Source organism: Mobula hypostoma, chromosome 17 (genome assembly GCF_963921235.1).
Source record: "Mobula hypostoma chromosome 17, sMobHyp1.1, whole genome shotgun sequence".
Taxonomy (NCBI): Eukaryota; Metazoa; Chordata; class Chondrichthyes; order Myliobatiformes; family Myliobatidae; genus Mobula; species Mobula hypostoma.
The window spans coordinates 13,128,645-13,151,378 of record NC_086113.1 but is presented as its reverse complement, the minus strand read 5'-3'; the positions used below and the strand labels follow the sequence as shown (position 1 = coordinate 13,151,378).

The following is a 22,734-nucleotide window of genomic DNA, read 5'->3' as shown; positions in this document are numbered from 1 at the left end:
CTTTTCCTAAACCTGTTGTTAAACACAAAAATCTAGGCATTTGATTCAACAATAAGTAATAGCAATGACCTCCAAATCTGCATGGGGTGCCAATTTATGGGAACTAGAAAATGCCTGTCTCCTATGCAACCCTTGCTATATCTATTCAGTGGATTTGGGCTTCTCAGGCATTTAACCTCCCACATCCAGTTGCCTTTGAGATGGTACTGATGGGCTGTCTTCTTGAACCACCACCAACCTCCAATCAACAACCAACATGACTTCTTCCGTGCTAGTCATGAATACAATCACAGTGTTTTCACTCCCGTTTGGCCAGGGATCCTTAATGACCTGCTCAAACATTTGCTGCCTTGTTGCCAAGGGTAGTTACTCTCACATCACCTGCAGGGTTCAGCTGTGACACTGCTGAACCTCTCATCACAGTGCTAAGCAGTATTGCATCCGTATTGTACTGTCTCAGTACTTTTATATTTGTGTGCTGTAGCACTTTTTTTTTATTCACAGTTATTTTGTAAATAACACTATTCTTTGTATTTCTGGTCAGATGCTAAATGCATTTCATTGGCTTTGTATCTGTACTAGGCACAATGACAATAAAGTTGAATCTAATCTAATCTAATTTGTCCAGGCTTGGACTAAAGCAGTAATGAGGTCAGGAGTGGACCCCAAACTGAGCTTCTGTCAGCAGGTTGTAACTGAGTAAGTCCTGTTTGATAGTACTATTGATTAAGTTGAAAATTCAAAGCAATTTTTTTTTATCAGAGTACATATATGTCACCATACACAACCCTGAGATTCATTTTATTGTGAGCACACTCAATAAATCCATAACAGAGTAATAACCATAATAGAATCAATGAAAGACTGCATGAACTTGGGTGTTCAACCAGTGTGCAAAAGACATCTAACTGCAAGTACAAAAGAAATAATAATAAGTAAGTAAATTATAAATATCGAGAATATGAGATGAAGAGTCCTTGAAAGTCAGTCCATATGTTGTGGGAACATTTCAATGATGGGGCAGGCCAATTTGAGTGAAGTTAACCCCTTTACTTCAAGATCCTGATGGTTGAGGGGTAATTACCGCTCCTGAACCTGATGGCGTAATTATCTCTTCCATCCTGAAGTCTGAGCCTGGAGCTGGTGGTCCCGTCGACGGCTACTCAGCAGGTCGATCCCAAAGATCGAAAGCCTCATCGACTCAATCAGCCGCAGGTGCATTTGCCACATTTTCGCAATCAATTGGATACAGTTCACAGTCTAACAGCAATGTCTTTCAGAACTCAGCCTCCTTGGTGTGCAATGGTGTAAATGAGCCACCCTTGGACATTGAAGTTACCCCAGAACCCAGAGTACAGTCTGTACCTCTGCCCCAGAACCCAGAGTACAGTCTGTACCTCTGCCCCAGAACCCAGAGTACAGTCTGTACCTCTGCCCCAGAACCCAGAGTACAGTCTGTACCTCTGCCAATCTCAATGCTCTCAGTTCAAAATAGAGAAGCATTGATTCATCAATCACATGGGGATAGTAGGTAGTCATCAAAGTTCAAAGTAAATTTATTATCAAGTATGTATATGTCATTATATACCATCATGAGGTTCATTTCCCTGCAGGCATTCACTGTAGGTCAAAGTAGTACAATAGAGTCAATGAAAAACTACACAGAAATACTGAGAGACAACCAATATGCAAACGCAGTAAAAACTGTGCAAATAAAACAAAAACAAATTATAATACAAATAGATAAATAATACTGAGAACATGAGTTGTGGAGTCCTTGAAAGTGAGTCCATAGGTTGTGGAATCAGAGGTTTGTTAAACCATTTCAGAAGGCATTTAAAGTCAACCATGTTACTCTAGATTTGGACTCCTGAGTCGGGCAGACCGGTAAGAATGGCAGACTTACTCCCTCATCAGGCATTCATTAGATAGATCGTTACAATAATTGTTCAATTAATGTCCAGAATTAAATTTGAATTTATCACTATCTGCCATGGTGAGATTTGAACACACTACTACTACGTCAACTCAGGCCTAGGGGGCTGGCATCGGGCACGATGACGGACTCTCCACATCTCCCTCTCCCTCATCAGTGTGTTCAGTTCATCTACATTAGCTGCGCCGCTGTCTTCTAGGAGTGTGTTGACCATAGTCTTGGGAGGGTGCCCAGGGATCATCCTCCCGTGCTTGGGCTCCCATATGATGACTAGGCTGGCAGGTAGCTCGGGGTGGCGTAGACAGTGCCCCGCTAGTTGCAGTCTTCTCAACTCGATTTTAGTGGTGAGCATCGGTAGGTTGTTATAGAGCTCGACGTTTGTCATGTGCTGTTGCCAACTCACGTCAAGAGCCATCTGGAGCATTCGTGTATAGCAACCACCTGGAGACTTTCGCATCGTCTTGGTGAGTGTCCACGTCTCGCATCCATACGTGAGAATGGACTCTATGACTGCTATGAAAATCCTCTTTTTAAGCCCTCTGGTCAGGTTTGACTTCCAGATTTCCTTCATGTCGTTCATAGCCCTCCACGCCAGCGCCTTCTGTATCTTTACGTCCTTCTCCGAACTCATCATTCTTGACCCCAGGTACTTGTAGTCAAACACTTTCTTAATGGTATCATTCTCTAGTAGTAGTAGCGTATTAACTTAACTATTTAATGGACATATATATACCTAATGTAACTCAGTTTTGTCTATATTTATTTATCATGTATTTCATTGTAATGCTGATGTAAAGTTAACAAGTTTTACAACATATGCCGGTGATATTAAATCTGATTCTGAAAATGCTGGAGGAACTCAGGTCAGGCAGCATCTATGGAAATGAATAAACAGTTGAGTTTTGGGCTGATTGATGCTATGGCTGTTAATATTTTCAAAAACAACAGGATCAGAATCTGGAAGGACACTTGTGTCATGAAGACTGCCTGTTTAAACATATTTAGCTGAGCAAAATAACACTTAGACCACAACTAAAGCAAGTTAAAACTTGCTTTCAAAGTGTGTAGCGAGGCAACAAAAAAAAACAGAAGTGCTACACTGCAGATTATAGACAATACATAATGGGCTAAACCTGTTACTAATCCAGAATTAACGAGCCTGTAAAACACTGCAGTTCTTTTCTAGACCTTTTCACTTGATTTTAAAGACAACAGTATCACATGACATAATTTATCAGGTAATCAAAGTGTGGAATATTAACAAAATTTGATGGAAAATGAGTGATTTTTGTTGTGAATAGGACGGACAGATGGAATTACAGATTTGTGGGAATCACTGTGTAATGCCTATTGATTTAATTATGTACTGAAGGTGATGAAATATTAAACTAATGTATGAGATCATTCTGAATGAATCATACGGACAGCGATGGATGAAGTTCTCCATAGACCCACCTTTACTGAACCTGGACTTGAAAAGAGAGTGACAGCTGGATCTACCAGCCTTGATTCAGCATGGATCCTGCACAGCCGGCCTTTGAGCTCTGCATTTTGAGCTAAAGCCTGACAAAGGGCATTAAGGAAATACAGAGCATTAATTATTTAGCACAGACAATCTGCATCACAACCACTCTGAGCAGGCTAACTGCTTAAAGTGCACAAAAAAATATTTGTTTATGTAGAGATACAGTACAGTAACAGGCCAATCCAGCCCAGCACCCAATCCAATTACATCAATGTGAACAATTACTCTTCTAACCCGTACATCTTTAGACTGTGGGAGGAAACTGGAGCACCCGGAAGAAACCCACACAGTCCCGCACACAATCCTTACAGACAGCAGTGGAATCGAACTCTGATTGCTGGTACTGTTATAGTGTTACATTAACCACTAGATATGAAATGTGTCATTTTGCCATTCTGATAGATGAAATATCAATTTAAAAGGACAAATTCAGCAGCTGAAACACAGCTAAGCGACTTCTTTTCCCTCAAATGTTTGATGCTATATTCAATAATTCCAGTGGGAGATGTACTATTTTTTTTAAAACAAAGACAGAGATTTTGTTTGCAATGAGTGTAATTTGGGAACAGCTTCTTTCCAACTGTGATAAGACTGCTGAACGGATCCTGACCCAGATCTGGGCCATACCCTCCAAATATCCAGACCTGCCTCTCGGTTTTTTTGCACCACCTTATTTTCCATTTTCTATTTATGATTTATAATTTAAATTTTTAATATTTACTATTGATTTGTACTCCAGGGAGTGGGAAGCGCAGAATCAAATATTGCTGTGATGATTGTACGTTCTAGTATCAATTGTTTGGCGATAATAAAGTATAAAGCGTAAAAAAAACATATTTTTCATTATAGTGTTTAGGAATACAATCAAATTGCTCCTCATCCCCGTTCCATTTATTACAGAGATGAGGAAGAATTTCTTTAGCCAGAGGGTGGTGACTCTGTGGAATTGATTGCTACAGGCGGCCAGATCACTGGGTATATTTAAAGCGAATGTTGATAGGTTCTTGATTAGTAAGGGTGTCAAAGGTTACAGGGAGAAGGTAGGAGAGGGATAATAAATCAGCCATGATGGAATGGCGGAGCAGACTCAATGGGCCGATGATCTAATTCTGTTCCTGTGTCTTATGGTCTTCAATAGCGGCCTTGAGAAGTCACAGCCAAAACAACTGCAAGGCTGTACATACAGGACTTCCTGACCTCGGCAGCATTGTTCATCCCTGAGCAGACTGAATGGACAGTGAGAGCTTGAGAACTGTGTTTGCTCATCTGCCACTCTCATCCCCTTTTGCTCAACCTCTTCCTCCGTCCATGGCCCAATCTAAATGCACCTCAACCCCACCCTTCTCAGGGTTAAATTTCAGAGAGTGGGGGGGGGGGGAAATGCAGTTACTGTAACACCATTACAGCATCAGCGACCCTGGTTCAATCACTCCACCGCTGTCTGTCAGGAGCTCGTACTTTCTCCCCGTGAGCACGTGGGCTCCCTCAGGGTGCTCCAGCTTCCTCCTACACCCCAAAAGATGTGGGGTTCGCAGGTAATTGGCCCCACATGGGTGTAATTGGGCAGCGTGGGCCCACTGGGCCCCGAAGGGCTTGTTACCGTGCTCCATCTCCAAATGAGATAAAACAAAATAAAAATATGGCTCTCGCTTACGAGTGCTCTCTCCAGTTTGTAGGGGGAGCATAGGAAGCAGTACGCTTTTACTCATTTGGAATGCCTGGTCTTTGTCCAAAGCGATGCTCAAACCCAAACTCTATTTAATGCTGAGCTTCCCAGGTTCTGGATCCAATACAGGTGATCTTTATCTACAAATATCCCACAAGGAAGCTCATTTAAATATGATCAAGAACTCATCTCTCTAAAGCTATTATTTATGCCCATCCTTGGCCTTGAATACCAAAATAGATTTCAGATTTTCATCCTCTTTTTATAGTGCGTAGTTATTTGTTATTAATGCTCTACATGAGGTAAAAACATAAAGCTGATTCTCTATCAACCGTGATTAGATTTGAATAAATAAAACTAATTCCACAACATTTGTTAACACAAGAGTCACAGAACCTCTACCCACAGGTGGTGATTTTCTGGGGGGATAAAAAAAAAGCAAAGAGAAACACTAAGCATCACAGATAATTAGTCAAAGCATTTTTTTTAAACCCCTATTTTATGACAAGGTTTACTTTTCATTAATATTTATTTATTGAGATACTGTATGGAATAGGCCCATCGATCCACGCTCCCCAGAAACCCCCGATTTAAAGCTAGCCTAATCACGAGATCAGCCTATCAACTGGTACGTCTTTGGTCTGTGGGAGAAACCCGGAGCACCGGGAGGAAACCCACACAGTCGCGGGGGGAGAACACACAAATGCCTCATAGAAAATGGAGGGAATTGTACCCGGGTCACCGGTACTGTAAAGTGTTGTGCAAACCCATACACCACACTGCCAACCCATCTGTTTCACAAAAGGCGAACTCTGAAAGTATTACACAATTTTGTAAATGGTCTTGGCTTGAGTATTGGGAACATTGCCAAGCTTGCACAACAAATATTGGCAAAGGAGCAGATATTGAGGTGGATGGTGATATGTAACAGGATGCCAAACAGAACTGCAAAATGTGGAGAAGGTACAGCTGATAAGATTTCAGAGGAGGAAAGTGTGAAATTCTGTGGACTGTAAAGAGAGCACATAATAAACACATATTATTGGTTGAGTGCACATGTCCAGAAACCTACCCTCATAGAGGGATCAGAAGTGGAGAGAGTGAGCAGCTTCAAGTTCCTGGGCGTCAAGATCTCTGAGGATCTAACCTGGTCCCAACATATCGATGTAGTCATAAAGAAGGCAAGACAGTGGCTGTACTCTATTAGGAGTTTGAAGCAATCTGGCATGTCAACAAATCTACTCAAGAACTTCTATAGTTGTACCGAGGAGAGCATTCTGACAGGCTGCATCACTGTCTGGTATGGAGGGGCTACTGCACAGGACCGAAAGAAGCTGCAGAAGATTGTAAATCTAGTCAGCTCCATCTTGGGCACTAGCCTACAAAGTACCCAGGACGTCTTCAGGGAGCAGTGTCTCAGAAAGGCAGCATCCATTATCAAGGACCTCCAGCACCCAGGGCATGCCCTTTTCTCACTGTTACCATCAGGTAGGAGGTACAGAAGCCTGAAGACACACACTCAGCGATTCAGGAACAGCTTCTTCCCCTCTGCCATCAGATTCCTAAATGGACTTTGAAGCTTTGGACACTACTGTACCTCACTTTTTTTTTTAAACATACAGTACTTCTGTTTTTGCACATTTTTAATAATCTATTCAATATATGTAATTGATTTACTTATTTGTTATTGTTTAATTTTATTTATTTTTTCTCTCTCTGCTCGATTATGTATTGTATTGAACTGCTGCTGCTAAGTCAACAAATTTCACGTCACATGCCGGTGATAATAAACCAGATTCTGATTCAGAGTATACCAACAAAACTATAGAAGCATATACAAGTTTATTGCTTATTTATTTATTTCTCTTTTATATTTGCATGGTTTGTTGTTTTTTTACACATTGGTTGTTTGTCCGTCCTGTTGGACGCAGTATCTCATTGATTCTATTATGTTTCTTGGATTTACTACGTATGCCCACAAGAAAATGAATCTCAGGGTTGTGTATGGTGATATATATGTACTTAGATAATAAATTTACTTTGAAGTTACTTATTCCCTGAGAAAAGTACTCACCTAAGATAATTAGGATCACATAGGTGATTTGACTATTTCTTAGGGTGAACCCATACTACTAACATGCGTCATCTTTTCTAGACAGAACTGAGAAGCAATAAAGCAACTTAACTTCAATTTATGCTTGATTTTGCAAACAGCAAAATAGAAAACTTAAGCTAACAAACTATCAAAATAAATTACAATCTGGAACAAAACCAAAGGGTTAACCCAGCATTAGCCAATAATAATGAAAGATGTACATCTTTAGGAAGCTACATATATAAATGAAACATTGGCAATTTTTATACCAACATAATCTCTCAACTTACCGAGCTCAAGGCGGTTTTCAGAGCAATGATCTGTGCAGATGGCGAGTGGCATGCATCATGTTCTGATACCAAAAGCTTCAGTTTCTCCCTCTCAATGACAATCGAATTGTACACCGACTTGAGTGCGGAATGAACTACCAAATCAAAATAACCGAGTTACTTGATCTTGAATCGGATTTAACAAATTATCAAATATACACATAAAATTGAACAGAAATAGTTTTTCAAATCACACTCATATGACCAATGGACACAAGAATTGGAAGTCAAGGATACAATCTAACTCAAACTGAGAGCAGACAATAGACCAGAATAACGATGTTCATTTGTGGGTGAAGACTTCAACACTGTAATTCCTCAAATAATCCAAATAAATTCATAAAAAATAACTAACTGGATATTAGACTTCTCTAACTTCTGTTAATGCCCCTCCTCCCCCTTGTACCCCATCCTTTATTTATTATATATTCTTTTTCTCTCTCCCCCCTTTTTCTCCTTCTGTCCCTCTCAATATACTCCTTGCTCATCCTCTGGGCTTTTTCCCCCCCTCCCCCTTTCTTTCTCCCTAGGCTTCCTGTCCCATGATCCTCTCGTATCCCTTTTGCCAATCAATTGTCCAGCTCTTGGCTCCATCCCTCCCCCTCCTCCTATCATTTTGCATCTCCCCCTCCCCCTCTCAAATCTCTTACTAGCTCTTCTTTCAATTAGTCCTGACGAAGGGCCTCGGCCCGAAACGTTGACTGTACCTCTTCCTATAGATGCTGCCTGGCCTGCTGTGTTCACCAGCAACTTTTATGTGTGTTGCTTGAAATTCCAGCATCTGCAGATTTCCTTGTGTAGCTGGATATTAGAGTATATTTTTAATTATGTCTTTTAATTAAGTATTTGGTCTCCAAATACTTCACTGCTTTTAATTTCTTATGCATATCAATTTGCAGTTTGTAATGGTGTTAGTCTTGTGACATCAGTAGTAGATACAGTACACATCCAGGCTCTCTTCTCACTTCTCACTGCTTCCTCTGGGCAGGAGGTACAGAAGCCTCAGGCCCCACTCCACCAGGTTCAAGAACAACTATTACCCTTCAATCATCAGGCTCACGAACCAGTATGGATAACTTCACACATTACAACTCTGAAACAAGAGAAAATCTGCGGGTGCTGGAGATCCAACTCTGAACTGATTCTATAGTCTTTGGACTGACATTCGAGGACTTCTCCACTGTCACAATGAGGCAACATTCAGGCTGGAGGAGTAACACTTCATATTCCAACCTGGGTGGACTCCAACCTGATGGCATGAACATTAATTTCTCCAACTTCAGGTAATTTTTCCCCTTCGTCCTTACCTCTTCTTTACTTCCCACTCTGACCCCCATTTACTTCTTTTCTTCTCCTCACCTGCCTATCACCTCTCCCTGGTGCCACTCCTCCTTCCCTCTGCCATGGTCCACTCCCCTCTCGTATCAGATTCCTTCATCTCCAGCCCTTCACCTTTTCCACTGATCACCTCCCAGCTTCATACATCATCCCCCCACCCCCGTGCCCCACCCACCTGGTTTCACCTATCACCTAGCTTGTACTCCTCCTCCCCCCACCCCCCTTCCACCTTCTTATTTGGACTTCTTCCCCTTTCCTTTCCAGTCTCAGTCCAAAACGTAGGCTGTTTACTGACTTCCATAGATGTTGCCTGATCTCCTAAGTTCCTCCAGCATTTTGTGTGTTGCTCTGGATTTGCAGCATCTGCAGAATCTCTTGGGTTTATTCTTTACAACTCATGTTTTTACTATTTTGTTCACTTGCACGATTTGTCTGGTTTTGCACATTAGTTATTTGTCAGTCTTCATGTACAGTTTTTCCATAAATTCTACTGTATTTATTTTCCTATAAATTCCTGCAAGATGAATCTCAAGGTACTGAGTGGTAACGTGTGCATTTATTTATATATTCAGCACAGTCAGCCCTTCGAGCCACATCGGCCCAATAAACCCAATTAACCCTAATTTAATTTAATCACGGGACAATTGACAATGGCCAATTCACCTAGCCGGTACGTCTTTGAACTGTGGGAGGACACCAGAGAACCTGGAGAATGCTCACTCATTCCACAGGTCGGATGTACAAAGACTCCTTACAGAACAGTGCTGGAATTGAACTCTGAACACAAAGTCTCCCCCACTCTCTGCAGACTCAATTGTCACTATCTGAAGACAATGGATAATTATTAGAACAGTATCATTACTAGAACAATTATCAGAGTGGTACGGACAGCCCAGCCCATCTGTGGATGTAAACTTCCCTCCATTGAGGGCACCTATAGCAGCAGGTGCAGAAAGGCAGCCTGGAAGGTCATCGGGGCACCAGTCACCCCAACCAATCTCTGATCATAATGCATACTCTCTTACCAGGATGCTGCCTGGTTTAGAAAGTGTGCATTATGATCAGAGATTAAGGGAGCTAGGGCTTTACTCTTTGGAGAGAAGGAGGATGAGAGGAGACATGATAGAGGTGTACAAGATAATAAGAGGAATAGATAGAGTGGATAGCCAGCGCCTCTTCCCCAGGGCACCACTGCTCAATACAAGAGGACATGGCTTTAAGGTAAGGGGTGGGAAGTTCAAGGGGGATATTAGAGGAAGGTTTTTTTTACTCAGAGAATGGTTGGTGCGTGGAATGCACTGCCTGAGTCAGTGGTGGAGGCAGATACACTAGTGAAGTTTAAAAGACTACTAGACAGGTATATGGAGGAATATAAGGTGGGGGCTTATATGGGAGGCAGGGTTTGAGGGTCAGCACAACATTGTGGGCCAAAGGGCCTGTACTGTGCTGTACTGTTCTATGTTCTATGTAACCATGAACTGTTTCAGCTGCTTCTATCTGGCAAACGCTAGCGCAGCATTGAAGCCAAGACTGTGAGACAGCTTCTTTCTACAAGCCTTTTAAATTCACATGTCTCTACATTGCAACGGAGTCATAACGCAAAGATTTTTACTCCCTCGTATTGTGGGATAGATGTAAGATCTTAAATAAATTCTAAAAATATTAGAGAAGCTACATTGGTGATCTTGTGTCCTGGATGAAGTAGAATGCATGTAGTTACCCTACCTTATTGTATTCAAATTAAATACACTGAATCTCACAAAAGTACAGAATGAACCTCATAGGCAGTCAACATTGAGATTTATTTATCATATGTACAGTGAAATGAGTTGCTTGTGTTCACAACCAACACACCCAAGGATGCACTGGGGGCAGCCGACATCCTGCCCTCACACCGTTCAACATAACGAACAATCGAGAGCAACACAAAAACAAACAGCAACAACAGAACAAAACAAGCCCCCACCCCCCCCCATCCCCTCACACGCCGAGGCCTCCAGCCCCAGGACAGGCCACACCCAACAGCAACAGCAGCCAATCATCTCATCCTCAGTTTAGCTGTGGGGCGGAGCGTGGTTTGAAAAAGAGCTGTACAGAAACTCCAGGCTCGTGCCCTGCTCAAATGCCAACTTGCCCGTTATTTCCTCAGTAGCTGAAAACAGGATGGGCAGCGTGTGCAGACGAATCTCAGCACACACCGTAAAGGGAATAATCACAAAAGTAGTCAATTGGACACAGACTAATAACCTCTTGCACATTTCTTGCCACCAGCTCCAAGGAGCAACGATAATCGGTACAAGGGAGAAATCAGCCGAGTTAAGGACAAAGACACGGTCATGATTCAACCATGCATTTCACAAAAATGTGCACTAAATCAGAACACCACAGTTGGCTGTGGAGGCCAAGTCATTGGGTATATTTAAAGTTCAAAGTTCAAAGTGGATTTTTATCAAAGTACATATATGTCACCATATACAACCCTGCTTCATTTTCTTGTGGGCATACTCAACAAGTCTATAGAATAGTAACGATAACAGAATCAGTGAAAGACTGCCCAACTAGGGTGTTCAACCAGAGTGGAGGAGACAATAGACTGTGCAAATGAAAATATAAATAAATAGCAATAACTAACAAGAACATGAAATGAGAAGTCCTTGAGAGTGAATCCGTAAGTTGTGGGAGCCTTGCAATGGCGGGGCAAGTGAAGTTGAGTGAAGTTAACCCCTTTTGTTCAAAAGCCTGATGATTGAGGGACAATAACTGTTCCTGAACCTGGTGGTGTGAACCCGAAGGCTCCTGTAACTATTTACTCATGGCAGCAGTGAGAAGAGTATATGGCCCCTGATGATGGATGCTGCTTTCCTACAACAGCATTTCCCGTAGTTGGGAGGGTTTTACCCGAGATGGACTGGGCTGTATCCATAACTTCCTGTAGGATTATCCCTTCAAGATCATTGGTGTTTCCATACCAGGCTGTGATGCTGTGTCAGTCTCAACTACACTTCTATAGAAGTTTGTCAAAGTTTTCGATGTCTTGCCTAATCTCCACAACCTCCTAAGCAGAGGCACTACTGTGCTTTCTTTGTAGGTGCCCAGCAAAGCGGAGTTTGATAGTTTCTTGATTAGTAAGGGATCAAAAGTTAGAGAGAGAAGGCAAGAAAATGGGGTTGAGAAGGATAATAAATCAGCTATGATGGAATGGCAGAGCAGAATTGATGGGCTTTTTTCTGCTATGTAATTACCTGCTACCTAGCAGGAGAATGTCTTAATTATGTTTAATATATGCATTGGATCCTCGACTTCTTAACCGGAAGACCACAGTCTGTGCAGATTGGTGATGACATATCCTCCTCGCTGACTATCAACACTGGCGCACCTCAGGGGTGTGTGCTTAGCCCACAGCTCTACTCTCTGTGTACACATGACTGTGTGACTAGGCATAGCTCAAATACCACCTATAAATTTGGTGATGATACAACCATTGTTGGTAGAATCTCAGGTGGTGATGAGAGGGCATACAGGAGTGAGATATTGCAACTAGTGGGATGATGCCACAGCAACAACCTGGCACTTAATGTCAGTAAAACGCAAGAGCTTATTTTTTTGCATGTCGCACCAGTCAGCCATTCTTGTCTGGCGTGTGGTGTCAGGATTAACCAGGTCACGATATGAACATTCCTGACTCGACCCTTGTATTTTCTACGAGGCCAAGTGCTAGCTTGACACTCAACCCGGCACGGATAGAAAGTGTGCTCGGGGGCGGGGCCCGACTTGAATTCGAACTCGGGAGCCTTCGCTCTGGAGTCCGGCACTGATCCCACTGCGCCACCAGCCGGCCACGAAAGAGCTGATTGTGGACTTCAGGAAGGGTAAGACAAAGGAGCACATACCAATCCTCATAGAGGGATCAGAAGTGGAGAGAGTGAGCAGCTTCAAGTTCCTGGGTGTCAAGATCTCTGAGGATCTAACCTGGTCCCAAAATATCGATATAGTTGTAAAGAAGGCAAGACAGCGGCTATACTTTATTAGGAGTTTGAAGACGTTTGGCATGTCAACAAACACACTCAACAATTTCTATAGTTGTATCGTGGAGAGCATTCTGACAGGCTGCATCACCATCTAGTACAGAGGGATACTGCACAGGACCGAAAGAGGCTGCAGAAGGTTGTATATCTAGTCAGCTCCATCTTGGGCACTAGCCTACAAAGTACCCGGGACATCTTTAGGGAGCGATGTCTCAGAAAGGCAGAGTCCATTAAGGATCTCCAGCACCCAGGGCATGCCCTTTTCTCACTGTTACCATCAGGTAGGAGATACAGAAGCCTGAAGGCACACACTCAGTGATTCAGGAACAGCTTCTTCCTCTCTGCCATCCGATTCTAAAATGGACACTAAAATGAAGCTTTGGACACTACCTCACTTTTTAGAATATACCGTATTTCTGGTTTTGCACATTTAAGAAAATCTATTCAATATACATAATTGATTTGTTTACTATTGTTTTATTTTATTTAGTTTTTTTTTCTCTCTCTCTACTAGATTATGTATTGCATTGAACTGCTGCTGCTAAATTAACAAATCTCATGTCACATGCCGGTGATAATAAACCTGATTCTGATTCTGAAGTCCTGGAGCAGTTTGTGATCACCTCTGCCAAGAATACTTCCTGAAAAGATAGTTGTGCAGTGCTGGAAGCCAAATATGTGGATGAGAAAATATAAACCTAGATGAGGACAGTACCACTTAAAAAGACCATAAGATATAGGAGCAGAAGTAGGCCATTCGGCCCATCAAGTCTGCTCTGCCATTCAGTCATGGGCTGATCCAATTCTTCCAGTCATCCCCACTCCACTGCCTTCTCCCCATACCCTTTGATCCCCTGGCTAATCAAGAACCTAGCTATCTCCTCCTTAAATGCACCCAATGACTTGGCCTCCACAGCCACTTGTGGCAACAAATTCCACAGATTTACCACTCCTCCAACTATCTTACCATCTGCAAATTTAGCCACAAATCCATTAATCCCATAGTCCAAATCATTGACATACATCGTAAAAAGCAGCGGTCCCAACACTGACCTCTGTGGAACTCCACTGGTAACCGGCAGCCAGCCAGAATAGGATCCTTTTATTCCCACTCTCTGTTTTCTGCCGATCAGCCAATGCTCCACCCATGCTAGTAACTCCCCTGTAATTCCGTGGGCTCTTATCTTGCTAAGCAGCCTTTCATGTGCGGCACCTTGTCAAAGGCCTTCTGAAAATCCAAATACACCACATCTTCTGCATCTCCTTTGTCTACCCTGGTTGCAATTTTTTCAAAAAATTGCAGTAGGTTAGTAACGCAGGATTTTCCTTTCAGGAAATCATGCTGGCTTTGGCCTATCTTGTCATGTGCCTACATCACTCCTTAATCTCATCCCTAATAATTGATTCCAACAACTTCCCAACCACTGGTCTCAGGCTGACAGCTCTATAGTTTCCTTTCTGCTGCCTCCCACCCTTTTTAAATAGTGGAGTAACATTTGCAATTTTCCAGTCATCCAGTACAATGCCAGAGTCTATTAATTCTTGAAAGATCATTGTTAGTGCCCCTATAATCCCTCCAGCTACTTCCTTCAGAACCCAAGGGTGCGTTCCATCAGGCCCAGGAGATTTAACCACCCTCAGACCAATAAGCTTCCTGAACACCTTCTCAATAGCAATTTTCATTGCACACAGAGCTCCCCACTCCTCTATCTTCCCACTAGCTTTGGCTTCCTTGTATGCCCTCTCTTTTGCTTTTACTTTGCCTGACTTCACTTATCAGCTACGGTAGTGTCCTTCTTCCATTCGAAAATTTGTTATTTGGAATATATCTGTCTTGCACTTCCCTCATTTTTCGCAGAAACTCCAGCCACTGCTGCTCTACTCTCCTACCTGCTAGTCTCCTTTTTTGGTCAACTTTGGCCAGATCTCCTCTCATGCCATTGTAATTTCCTTTATTCCACTGAAATACCGACACAGTTCTCCTTCGCAAATTTCAAAGTGAACTTGATCATATTGTGATCGCTGTTCCCTAAGGGTATCTTAACCTTCAGCTCTCTTATCACCTCCGGATCATTGCACAACACCCAATCCAGCACAGCCGATCCCCTAGTGGGCTCAACAACAAGCTGTTCTGAAGAGCCATCCCTTAGACATTCCACAAATTCTCTCTCGAGATCCAGTACTGGCCTGGTTTTCCCAATCCACTTTCATGTCAAAATCCCCAACGATTATCATGACATTGCCCTTCTGACATTCCTTTTCTATCTCCTGCTGTAATTTGTAATCCACATCCTGGCTGCTGTTTGAGGCCAGTATACAACTGGCATTGGGCTCCTTTTACCCTTGCCTTTTCTTAATTCAACCCAAAGAGCCTCTACACCTTCCGATCCTATGTCATCCCTTTCTACTGATTTAATACTATTTCTTATACACAGGGCCACAGCACCCCCTCTGCCTACTAACCTATCTTTCTGATACATCATATATCCTTGGACGTTCCCAATAGCAGCTATCCTTTAGCCAAGTTTCAGAGATGGCCACAACGTCATACTTGCCAATCTGTAGCTGATTTTCGATAAAGTTCATTTTATTTCTTATGGTGCATGCGTTCAAATATAACACTTTCAGTCCAATATTTGTTGTTTTCTATTTTAACTGCACCATGCCTCTATTGCCCTGTAACTCATCCCACTGGCTGTGATTATGCCTCATCTGTTGCCTGTCCTTTCTATCATCTCTGTTGCATGCTATCTTTGATGTATTTGTTTTCCCCTCCTTAGCCCTATCACTCCGGTTCCCATCCCCCTGCCAAATTAGTTTAAATCCTCCCTAATAGCTCTATTAAACCTGCCTGCTAGGATAATGGACCCCTTTGGGTTCAGATGTAAACTGCCCTTTTTGTACAGGTCCTACCTCCCCCAGTGTTGGCGCGTGACCAAGTGGTTAAGGTGTTCGTCTAGCGATCTGAAGGTCACTAGTTCAAGCCTTGGCTGAGTCAGCGTATTGTGTCCTTGAGCAAGGCACTTAACCACACATTGCTCTGCGACGACACTGGTGCCAAGCTGTGTGGATCCTAATGCCCTTCCCTTGGACAACATCGGTGGCGTGGAGAGGGGAGACTTGCAGCATGGGCAACTACTGGTCTTCCATACAACCTCGCCCAGGCCTGCGCCCTGGACACCTTCCAAGGCGCAAATCCATGGTCTCACGAGACTAACGGATGCCTATATACCTCCCTCCAGAAGAGGCTCCAATGATCCAGGAACCCGAAACCCTGCCCCCGACACCAGTCTCTCAGCCAATACTTTTTAATGTACAATACTTTTCCCTGGGCTACCAATGAAAAAGAACCAGATGACACTCAAACCCAATTTATCATGGATTTAAGTGAAAAAGTTAGCTGCACCTCTTAAAAATCTTTTACCCGCATCTAGAACTACTTATACTGGAGGAAATTGGCTGACACTCATTTAAAAACAGTTTCTAAGCTATAGCGTTGTTATAAATATGGGATGATTTTTGGGGTTTGATGTCCTTGTTCCCATTTTCATGTGTATCTGTTAGTTTCTTTGTGTGAGGGATTGAGTTGGGGGTTGGGGGTTTAGGGCTTGTGAGATTTGTTTTTCGAGTGAGGTGGGGTGGGTGATAGTTTTCTTTGAATGATTTCCATGGTTTTCTTTGCTTCTTTGTATCTGGAGAAGACAAATCTCAGAGTTGTACACTGCATACATACTTTGATAGTAAACGGACCTTTGAGCCTTTGGATTAGATTAGATTGGCTTTATTTCTCACAGGTACATCCAAGCGTCAGATCATACAGTGAAATGCGGGGCTTGTGTGAACGACGAACACAGTCCAATGATTGTGCTGGGGGCAGCCCACAAGCGTCACAATGCTTTCAGTGCCAACATAGCATTTCCACACTTGCTGTCCCTCACCCGTACGTCTTTGGAATGTGGAAGGAATGCTGAGCAGCAACTGATATATATTACAGCAGTCCCATTTGTCTGCTCTCCTCCTCACAGCAATTTGCAATGAAAATATCTTGCACTTAAAATATAATCCAACAATGTACTGCTGATATAATCTGATTTCATACAGTTTGAATTGTAATCAGTTGGACAAAGCTCAGTAATTTTTACCAATTATCATTTGAATAACAAATTTTCCACGACTTTGCAACAAATATCCAGCATCTTTTATTTAGAGTCATAGAGCACTACAGCACAGAAACAGGCCCTTCAGTCCATCTACTCCATTCTAAACCACCATTCCGCCCAATCTCACTAGCCTGCACCTGGACTATAAGCTCTCCGTACACCTTCCATCCATGTACCTATCCAAACTTCTCTTCAATGATGAAATTGAACTCGCATCAACCACTTTCACTGGCAGCTAGTTCCACATTATCACCACCCTCATGCTTAACCCATGACTTCTAGTTCTAGGCTCACCCAACCTCAGTGGAAAAAAGCCTGCTTGCATTTACTTTGTCTATGCCCTTTATAATCTTATCTACCTCTATCAAATCTCCCCTCATTCTCCTAAATTCCAGGGAACAAAGCCCGAATATCTTAAATCCTTCCCTATAACTCAGGTCCTGCAACATCATTGTAAATTTTCTTTGAACTCTTTCAATCTTATTGACTTCTTTACTGTACAGCAGGTAGATTACCAGCACTGTACACAATACTCCAAATTAAGCCTCAACAAAATCTTATACAACTTCAACATAATATCTCAACTCCTGTACTCAATACTTTGATTTATTAAGGCCAATGTGCCATAAGCTCTCTTTATGACCCTGTGGCGCCACTTTCAAAGAACTATGGATCGGTATTCCCAGACCCCTCTGTTCTACTGCACCCACCATTTCTGGATGAAAAGGACAAGACAGGAGTTTCACCAGTATTAAATTATTGCATTACCTTCTGTGATCCAAACTACATGTATGCATCCTAGTTTTCATACTGGAAAATGAAGGATTCTGTTATTACCTTCTTGAGCAATATGGCAGAAATCTTCTTGCAGTTTTGAGTAATCTGAAGGCCAGTCTGAACCATCTGAAAAGTTTTTTGTTTCTACATTGAATACCTCAGACAAGTTAGGGTTTGATGCATGCAGTCTCATTGGGCTTGGAGAGATGCAAGGAACCTAGGGAAAATGGAAAGACCATTACTACTAACAAAATACCTTTTGATGAGGTAGAAGTGCAAGAATTTGATACAGGTCTTTCTTTGCAAGGCAACCATCAATCTGAAGTGCAAAGGATGGAAGGAAGAGGAGGAGTTGTTGTACATAAATGTGTACATAATGAATTCAAAGATACCATACTGGGCAAAAGTTTTAGGCACGTATATATAGCTAGGGTGTCTAAGACTTTTGCACAGTACTGTATTTGTCAACGTGGAGCAGAGACCGAGTTTGTAAATCTGGCGGGAGCAAAGGATGTTGGGAATGGAGAGGGTGGAGTGCCGTAGGAGGGATGTGGGACAGCTGGCAGAGTGCCAGGGGCAGGTTGCATGGGTGCAGACACACCCCAGCCACGAGTCATTTGATTCCAAAGTGGTTTATAGATCATTACAGTATGTCCCTCTGGTGCTTCCCACTCACTCCCCTCTCCCTTCCCCTTGTCCCAATCATGATTCCATTCTTCCTGCCCCCTTCCCTCAGTCCACAACAGAGACCCATATCAGAATCGGGTTTATTCATCACTCACATGTCATGGAATTCATGTTTCTTTGCAGCAGTACAGTGCAATACGTAAAAATACCACAGTACTGTGCAAAAGTCTTTGTCATACATACACATATATACACATACAACATATGTATGTGTGTGTGTGTGCGCGTGTGTGCGTGCGCGTGTGTGCGTGCGACTAAGACTTTTGCACAGTACTGTACATAGTTTGACATGTAGCCTTTGCTAAACATTAGCAAACAGATGAATGCAATCTTTTACCAAAAGATAAGAAATAACCTTTTGAATGATCTCACTGGTAGAATTTTTGGGTGTGAAGCACTATAAGCATGTCAGAATAAAATAGGGAAGTGGTGAGGAAGGGTGTGGTGGAAAAGATTTTAAATAATAACCCCAGAGATATGCATCGTCAGCATTAAACATTTCCATTAATTAACAGTATCTAATTATCAAGTCTGCTCTGATCACTTTGCAGTTCTGTATTTAATTGCACGGAGTCCCTTCTTCATAGCCCTATTACCTGTAATGTTGATTTAGCATCTTTGCCAAAACTTTTGGTTCGCCACCTTCTTTGAATGCGTTTTTCCTTCTTTGGACTCTCAAAAACATATCCCTTCATCAAAGGAGGAAAAAAAACAATTTTATTTATTTATTTTAGAGATCCAGCGCAGTAACAGGCTCTTCACGTTCAAAGAGCCCACGCCACCCAAATTCACTCATGTGACCAATGAACGTACCAACCCGGGCATCTTTAGAATGTGGGAGAACATAAAGGCTCCTTAGACAGTGGTGGGAATTGAAGAATTGAACCCATATCACTGGCACTGTAAAGCATTACACTAGCAGCTATGCTATCATGCCACTCCCTTAACTGCATATTACTTCAATATTCATTCGTAAAACCAGTGATGTTGTGGGGATGGAACTGGACTCTCTCACGGTGGTGTCTGAAAAGAGGATGCTGTCTAAGTTGCATGCCATCTTGGTCAATGTCTCCCATCCACTACATAATGTATTGGGTGGGCACAGGAGTACATTCAGCCAGAGACTCATTCCACCGAGATGCAGCACAGAGCGTCATAGGAAGTCATTCCTGCCTGTGGCCATCAAACTTTACAACTCCTCCCTTGGAGGGTCAGACACCCTGTGCCAATAGGCTGGTCCTGGACTTACTTCATAATTTACTGGCATAATTTACATATTACTATTTAACTATTTATGGTTTTATTACTATTTATTATTTACGGTGCAACTGTAACAAAAACCAATTTCCCTCGGGGTCAATAAAGTATGACGAATGGTTATTTTTATTGCTTTCTCTAATTCACACCATATATATTATATACACTGTATATATTCACTTCAGCTTAATGTTGGTAAGTAAGCACACTTGACTGTAATACCTGAATAGCATTAATAGACGGTGCTGAGCACGTTCTGTGGATAACTTCCATGCTTTGCAAAAGTTGCACTAATTCTGTTAAACTGGATTGGCATTGAGAAAGATCTGCAAGGGAAAAGAAAGGAGTCCTAATGAAGTTTTCCATCAAACGAAAAAGAGACATTTGATTCTCAAACCCATTTGAATGCAACAATTTAATTAGGCTTTTGATGAATGCCCAAAAAAAATCACTGCATTCTTGTAAGCAATCCTTTCAAGAAAGAATTCCTTCTTGCAAGGAAAAGCCAAGGAGGAAATTCCATTACACAGTAGGTCATGGAGGGTTAGTATAAAACCTACACAGTGGTGTAATAAAATCTTGCCTAATCAAAGATTCAACTTGTTAAATTCACCTATCCCTTTAATCTTAATAGGAATTCAATCAACTTCAGACTTTAAAAGTACTGTCGTATTTGCCGTTTAAGAATTTGGACCTCTACCTTTCTAGTAGTTTCCCAATTTCACATCTGAAATACGTAGCTGTAATTGTTTGTCTTTCCCAAGAGCCTCATATATAAGACCATAAAACATTTGAACAAGTGAAGCCACTCGGCCCATCGAGTCTGCTCCACCATTCAATCATGGCTAAAGTATTTTCACTCTCAACCCCATTCTTCTGCCTTCTTCCCCATAACTTTTGACACTCTTACTAATTAAGAACTTATCAACCTCCACTTTAAATACACCCAATAAATTGACTTCCAAAGCCATCTCTTGTAATGAATTCCACAGATTTGCCATCCTCTGGCACCCTTCCTTACCAATTATGTATCGCTCCTGTTACAGTAGGGGTTGGGTGGAGGCTACATTTCTTTAAGCTCAAAGCTACCTCCTCTGCAAATATCATGATTCACAAGCTGAAGATTAAATTTGATTTACTTTCCCTTGCCATCTACATCCAACGTAGATTATGTCAAGCAAATTTTATTTCATATCTCCAATTTTTAGTTAGCAATTTGTGAATTCTGTAAGCATCAATTTCCATTACCTAAATGGTCATAATACATGAGCACCTGTACAATTTAAATTCCTTTTCTCCACCCCGAGATATATTGTGAACTTTTAAGTTCCAGGAAATGCAACCCATGTTTTAATGCTTGGAATGCAAACATTATTTTGCCAAAACCACACTGCGTTCTCAGAAAGGCCTTAATATTGAAGGTCACTGATCTGAAACACTGTTCGTTTCTTTCTACTCAGTTGCTCCCCAGCATCCTGAGTATTTTCATCATTTTGTGTTTTTTTTTCTTTCCCTGCTCGGAGTAACACAAATGTAGTTCAACCAAGGATCTGTACATGTAGTGGTTTGTTATTGTCACGTGTACCAAGATACAGTGAAAAGCTCATTTGTTTGTTTATTTATTTGTTTGTTTGTTGAGATACAGCATGGAGTAGGCCCTTCCAGCCCCTCAGCCACACCACCCAACAATCCCCTAATTTAATCCTCGTCTAATCACAGCACAATTTATAATGACCAATTAACCTACCGGATGGTGAACCTTTGGACTGTGGGGGAAAACACGAGCACCCAGGGGAAACCCACGCATTACACGGAGGATGCACAGAGAATCCTTACAGACAGCACTAGAATTGAACTCTGAACTCAGAATGCCCTGAGCTGTAATAGCATCGCACTAATCAGGGGAAAATTTACAATGACTGTCTAACCTATCAACTGGTACATCTTTGGACTGTGGGAGGAAACCAGGAAGAAACCCATGTGGTATTTTTGGACTGTGGGAGGAAACCAGAACACTCGGCGGAAACCCTCCCCACAGCCGCACAGATAACGTACAAACTCCTTACAGGCAGTGACGGGAATTGAACCGTCGTCGCTGGTATTGTAAAGTGTTGTGCTACTGTGCGGCCTAGTACGCTTGTCTTGCATACTGTTCATACAGATCAAGTCATTACACAGTGCATTGAGGTAGAATAAGGTAAAACAATAATAAATGACAAAATAAAGTATAAAAGCTACCGAAAAAATTAAGTGCAGGTAAATGATAAAGTGCAAGATCCATAACGGGCATAATGATCGATCTCCCTGTATTCTGGATTTCTGTACGCAATGGCCAGTATTTCATGAGATGCTCTGATTTTAATTTGTACCATTCCATTACATTTTAACATCTATGTATACATTTCCAAGTTTCTTTGGTCATCTAATCCTTTGATCTTAAAACAATCGATAAAATTAACCTACCTAGTGATCCTTAATGAGGATCACTAGTGGACCTCCAAGTTCCTTAAATCTGCTCCACCATTTAATAAAATCATTGATTGCTATTCTCATCGCACCCTCAACCTTCCTCACCAATTACCTACTTACCACAATTGAATAAAATATTCAAAGAATCTGTTCCAATCGATTTCATAAACTCTCAAAACTCAAAAAAGAATTCAGTTCATCCAAAATGGGCTAACCTCTGTTTAAAAAAAATGCGTTCTCCTAAAAAAAACTGTTCATCAACCTGAAGCTATTCTCTTCCACACAGATGCTGCCTGACTGACAGATTTCTTCCAACGCTGGATTTTTCTTCAGATTCCAGAATCTGAATCTTCACTTGTTTTCCTCTGTAAATTTGCCCAGCCTTGATCACTCAGGATGTTAGACATTGCAGTCAAGTACCTCCTTCCTCTTCTTAAATTTCAATGGATACAAGGCTATCCTGTCTAATC

At 41.9% G+C, this 22,734-nt stretch overlaps 1 protein-coding gene across 5 annotated transcripts in view; it reads right to left on the bottom strand.

Annotated features, from left to right (window-relative positions):
- osbpl3b (oxysterol binding protein-like 3b) overlaps positions 1 to 22,734 on the bottom strand; it is a 209,453-nt gene that overhangs the window by 99,114 nt on the left and 87,605 nt on the right. For 4 of the 5 annotated variants that reach the window (XM_063069575.1, XM_063069572.1, XM_063069574.1 and 1 more), the window contains 5 exons: positions 20,018 to 20,121; positions 19,135 to 19,227; positions 17,912 to 18,068; positions 7,513 to 7,646; positions 3,392 to 3,499 (listed from right to left, as the gene is read on the bottom strand). In XM_063069575.1, coding sequence (XP_062925645.1) covers positions 3,392 to 3,499; positions 7,513 to 7,646; positions 17,912 to 18,068; positions 19,135 to 19,227; positions 20,018 to 20,121 — 596 coding nt within the window. The remainder of the gene's footprint in view (positions 1 to 3,391; positions 3,500 to 7,512; positions 7,647 to 17,911; positions 18,069 to 19,134; positions 19,228 to 20,017; positions 20,122 to 22,734) is intronic. The other variant, XM_063069573.1, reaches the window with a different exon arrangement.